At 35.9% G+C, this 4,162-nt stretch overlaps 1 protein-coding gene across 1 annotated transcript in view; it reads right to left on the bottom strand.

The window, feature by feature from the left end:
- Positions 1-3,414, bottom strand: part of LOC106470181 (hemocytin-like) — a 124,114-nt gene extending 120,700 nt beyond the window's left edge. The window contains exons 1-3 of the mRNA XM_022399604.1: positions 3,233-3,414; positions 1,929-2,263; positions 1,449-1,482 (exon numbers count right to left, since the gene is read on the bottom strand). Coding sequence (XP_022255312.1) covers positions 1,449-1,482; positions 1,929-2,263; positions 3,233-3,320 — 457 coding nt within the window. The 5' untranslated portion in view covers positions 3,321-3,414. The remainder of the gene's footprint in view (positions 1-1,448; positions 1,483-1,928; positions 2,264-3,232) is intronic.
- Positions 3,415-4,162: the final 748 nt, after the last annotated feature.

The following is a 4,162-nucleotide window of genomic DNA, read 5'->3' as shown; positions in this document are numbered from 1 at the left end:
ATTTTCGCCCATTCTTGCTTCAAAACTTGTAGTAGATCGCTCTTCGAAGTTGTTTTTTTTTTTCTTGACTTGCCGGTCGAGTATGGCCCAGAGGTTTTCGATGGGGTTCATGTCAGGAGATTGGCTCGGCCAGGGCAACTTCTGGATACGATTTTCTTCCTGCCACTTTTGGGTGTTTATAGCAGTGTGACACGGTGCTCCATATTCCTGGAAGAACGTTGTGTTCTTGTCCACGAAACCCGAGGAATAAAGTGGCAAGAGTCCTTCCTCCCCTATTTCGCAAAATTTATGTTGCTAACGCACTCCACTAAGCTCGATCTCCCACCAACCCAAACAGCTCCCCAAACCATCACGCTGAAACCATCATGCTTCGCAATTGGCTGCAATCTGTTGAGTCAAAACTCTTGGTGAGGCATTCTCCAGACCCATATCCTTCCACTATCCGAAAATTGAGCGAATCTTGATTTGTCTGAGAACAATACGGTCTTTCAAAAGTCCAGAGGCTTGGTCATCATATCACGTGCCCACTTCTTTCGTCTGACTATGTAGGCAGATCTTAATAAGGGCTTCCGTCTAGCTGCTCTGCAACGATAACCCAATCTGTGGAGAATCCGTTGAACAGATTTCGGGCTCATCCCACTAAATTTGACCACTTCTACAGTCGTTAATCTGGGATCCATTTCGATGCTCCTCTTGACAGCCCTTTTTGTCTTCTCCGATGGACCAGGACGACCCGGACGCTGCTCAGATGTTTCCTTGCCGTGTTTCCTGAACTGCACGATGATTCTGTTGACTGTCGAAAGCGGGATTTCCAAATTCTGCAAAATTTGCCGCTGACTTATTCCACCATCTGCTTGACCAACTATCCTTCCTCTAACAACATCTGACAATTCGAGAGAACCTTGAGTTCTAGGCATGTTGTAGCACAAGGTAATTAGTGTGTGGACCATTTTTATTTATATAGTACTCTGTGAACACAAATTAGTTAGCATAAATCAGTTAAATGACAATGACGCAAAATTAGGTGTCTATTTACTTGTGACCACTCAGTATATATATGGGTGTACTAATGAGGTTTAAGTAGTTATTGATCAAAGATTCTGAAATAGTACAAAAACATAAAATAAACAATTACGTATATTGACATCATCATATGAATATTGTAAACACATAATTGCATAGCTTTGTGTTTGAGTTTTTAAATTGTTTAATAGTTGAAGTATATGAAAGTTAAATACATGCTGATTAAATACACCTTGAGCACTGAACTATTCGTTTGTTTGAAGTTAGGCACAAAGCTACTCAATGGGTTATCTGTGCTCTGCCCACCACGGGTATCGAAACCCGGTTTCTAGCGTTGTAAGTCCGCAGACATACCGCTGTGCCACTGGCGGCAGCACTGAACTAAACGGTAACCGATATTACTTGAAAGTCTCCTTTTCACTTACCTTCTTCAATCTGTTGTTGCTTATGATCTGAACCCTAAAAAAAGAAGAAAACGTTTGATGAACTAAAGATGATTCAGAAGATTGATTATTTATTAAAGCTTTCTTAATCCAGATAAAATCAAACTGTCCTATTTTACTTTATGCTTTATATAATAGCTTGATGTAATTTTCAAACAAATTTTCAATATATTTTCCTATTTAAAATCGTGAAATACTTTCTAATAAATTTGTCATTAGTAATCCAACTCGTGGAGCATAATTCAAACAGTTACATTCGATTTTTAAAGAAGCTATGACGTTAAACCCGACCTTTTTCTGCTTTGTTATTAATATAAAAAAATAATAATATTGGGATTTTACTAACACACAAATATTTAATCGAATTTTTTTACAATTACTTTCTATACTACCTCGTCATATTCGTAATGCAATGGTTCAAAAGGCAATGGCTTTAAAATGTATTTAAGGTTAATTTCTTACTTCAGTCTCTTGTTGAGGAGTTTGCTGCTCAAATGGATTCCAAAAGTTTCCAATATCTTGGTTGTGTCGGTCAAACTCGATCCCAAACAATTGATTTGGTGGTTGTTCCTGTCCGGGAATTACGTAGTTAGGTTGGTTTTCGTTGGTCAAGGAGTTAATTTCGTGATGAGGGAGTTGGGATTCGAGTTCTTGTTGAGTATTTCCCAAATTACCCATTTGGTCAAAAATGACTTCAATAGGTTCTTCACGTTCATGTAAGTTATTATCTAATCCGTTAAGAATGCCAAAATAATCGTTATTTCCACCTGTTTCTTGTTGTACTTGCTGTTCCAACTCTGATTAAAGAAAACGTTATTTTTATATAACACAAGTTCAGTAACAAAATTATAACTCATAAACAAAGATATTCAAATTGTTCTAAAACGTTGTGCAACCATTTAAGCTCCCCAGTGGCTCAACGGTAAGTTTGAGGGTTTATAACGCTAAATATCGAGTTTCAATACCTGCGGTGGGCAGGAAAGAACTAGCCCATTACGTAGCTTTGTGCTTAACAATAACAATTGTTTACTAACATTTACAATTCTTACACCATTAGACACTGATAGTGCAAAATTAGAGTTTTTGTTGAATTTTTCAAATACACAATATATCAAACGGAAACTCTGACAAAAGATTTGTGTGCTAAAAATGTTTTACCTGCGATTATTCATATTCATATTAAGTGGATTTTAGAGTACGTTCGAAGTTAACTAATTGTAAGATATTGTATGTTGCTTGGAAACGCTTGGGGTGTAGTGGGATAAGCTTAATTATAAAATTATTTATTTTTTAACACAAATTAATTATTTCTTAATGCTAATTTTAACTTATGTAAAAAGTTCGTGAAATTTAACGGTTTATTGAATGAATTGTTTGTTTGGTGTTAAGCACAAATCTACACAATAGTTTATATGCGCTATGCCCATCACGGGTATCGAAAACCAATTTTTAGCGTCCTAAGCCTGAAGACTTACCGCTAAGCCACTGTCGGAGTGGACTATAATTTTAGGATTTATGCGTTTTTGAAAATTTCGGCCATATTTTATTTCTGCGGTTTTAATCTAAATATAATTTTCTTTAAAATTATGTTATTTTTAGATTCGATATTTAATATTTAAGAAAAATAGTTTATGATAAACACTAGTCCATCTGGATTTTATTTCTTACAACAGAAGTTTCCTGATTCCTAAAACTGTTGATTTCTTATCATGCACAAAAGATTTATAGCCCTGATAAATCTAAATGTAGATTTGATTAAAACTGACCATCAATACAAATTGGCGCCTCTGATGGAAACCAGACCCCTTCAAGGTTGCATCGGTAAAAAAGTGGATGCGGATCCTTGAACTTCATCCCCGTTGGACACTCGACTTCACAAACTGTCTCTTCGAATGTGTGGTTACAACGTAAGCTTCCAACAAATTTAATGCTATGAATATCACAGTTTGATATTGCTGGAAAAGATAAGGTAAAATAAATATATTTTTCGGCGGGTAATAAGCTATCTGATTCATCAATAATAAACTAGTTTTGGATAAGAAACGTCCTCGTGTTACTTTAATAAAGAGCTTTCACGCCAGCCAGAGGTCTGTTAAAACTTTGTGTCAGGCCCATTAAACCAGTGGTGGCAGGGATTTTGATTTTTAATGCCCTTAGATATGGTATAACAAAATTAAGTTAGAATGATATTGTAACTTGGTGTTTGCTGATCTCAAAACATGGCGTTGGAGTTACCGACGTCCTCTTTTAAAAAATTGTTTCTGAAGTAACCATATAACCAGAGAAATCAAACGCTGTAATTTAGTTATGATATCCCCTTGCGTCAATTGATGGCAACATCAATTCAAACTACTAAAAGGCATTAACATTCATATAGTTGTTGTACTTAGCAACGAAACGCAAAGATCATTGTTAAACTGGTGTTTATGTGTCAGTTGCCAAAATTGAACGTTTACATCATTGGTGATTATATGCTGTTACATCGGTCATGATGAAGCTTGTTCACAGTGTCTGTTGATTGATGCGCTAGGCGTATTTCTGTTTAGTGGCAATATATGATGATGATGATACTGGTGAAACTTTTAGTAAATGAGCTAATTCCCGCTTATTTCCATAATAAAGTTCATAAAACATGGTGGTCTAACACTACGTGTAGTTTTGGATGTACTGAACTCACAAAATATCAAGGTATAAAT

The sequence above is a fragment of the Limulus polyphemus genome, unplaced genomic scaffold (assembly GCF_000517525.1).
Source record: "Limulus polyphemus unplaced genomic scaffold, Limulus_polyphemus-2.1.2 Scaffold102, whole genome shotgun sequence".
NCBI lineage: Eukaryota > Metazoa > Arthropoda > Merostomata > Xiphosura > Limulidae > Limulus > Limulus polyphemus.
Note: the sequence above shows the minus strand (reverse complement) of the source record. Positions and strands in the feature narration are given on the sequence as shown.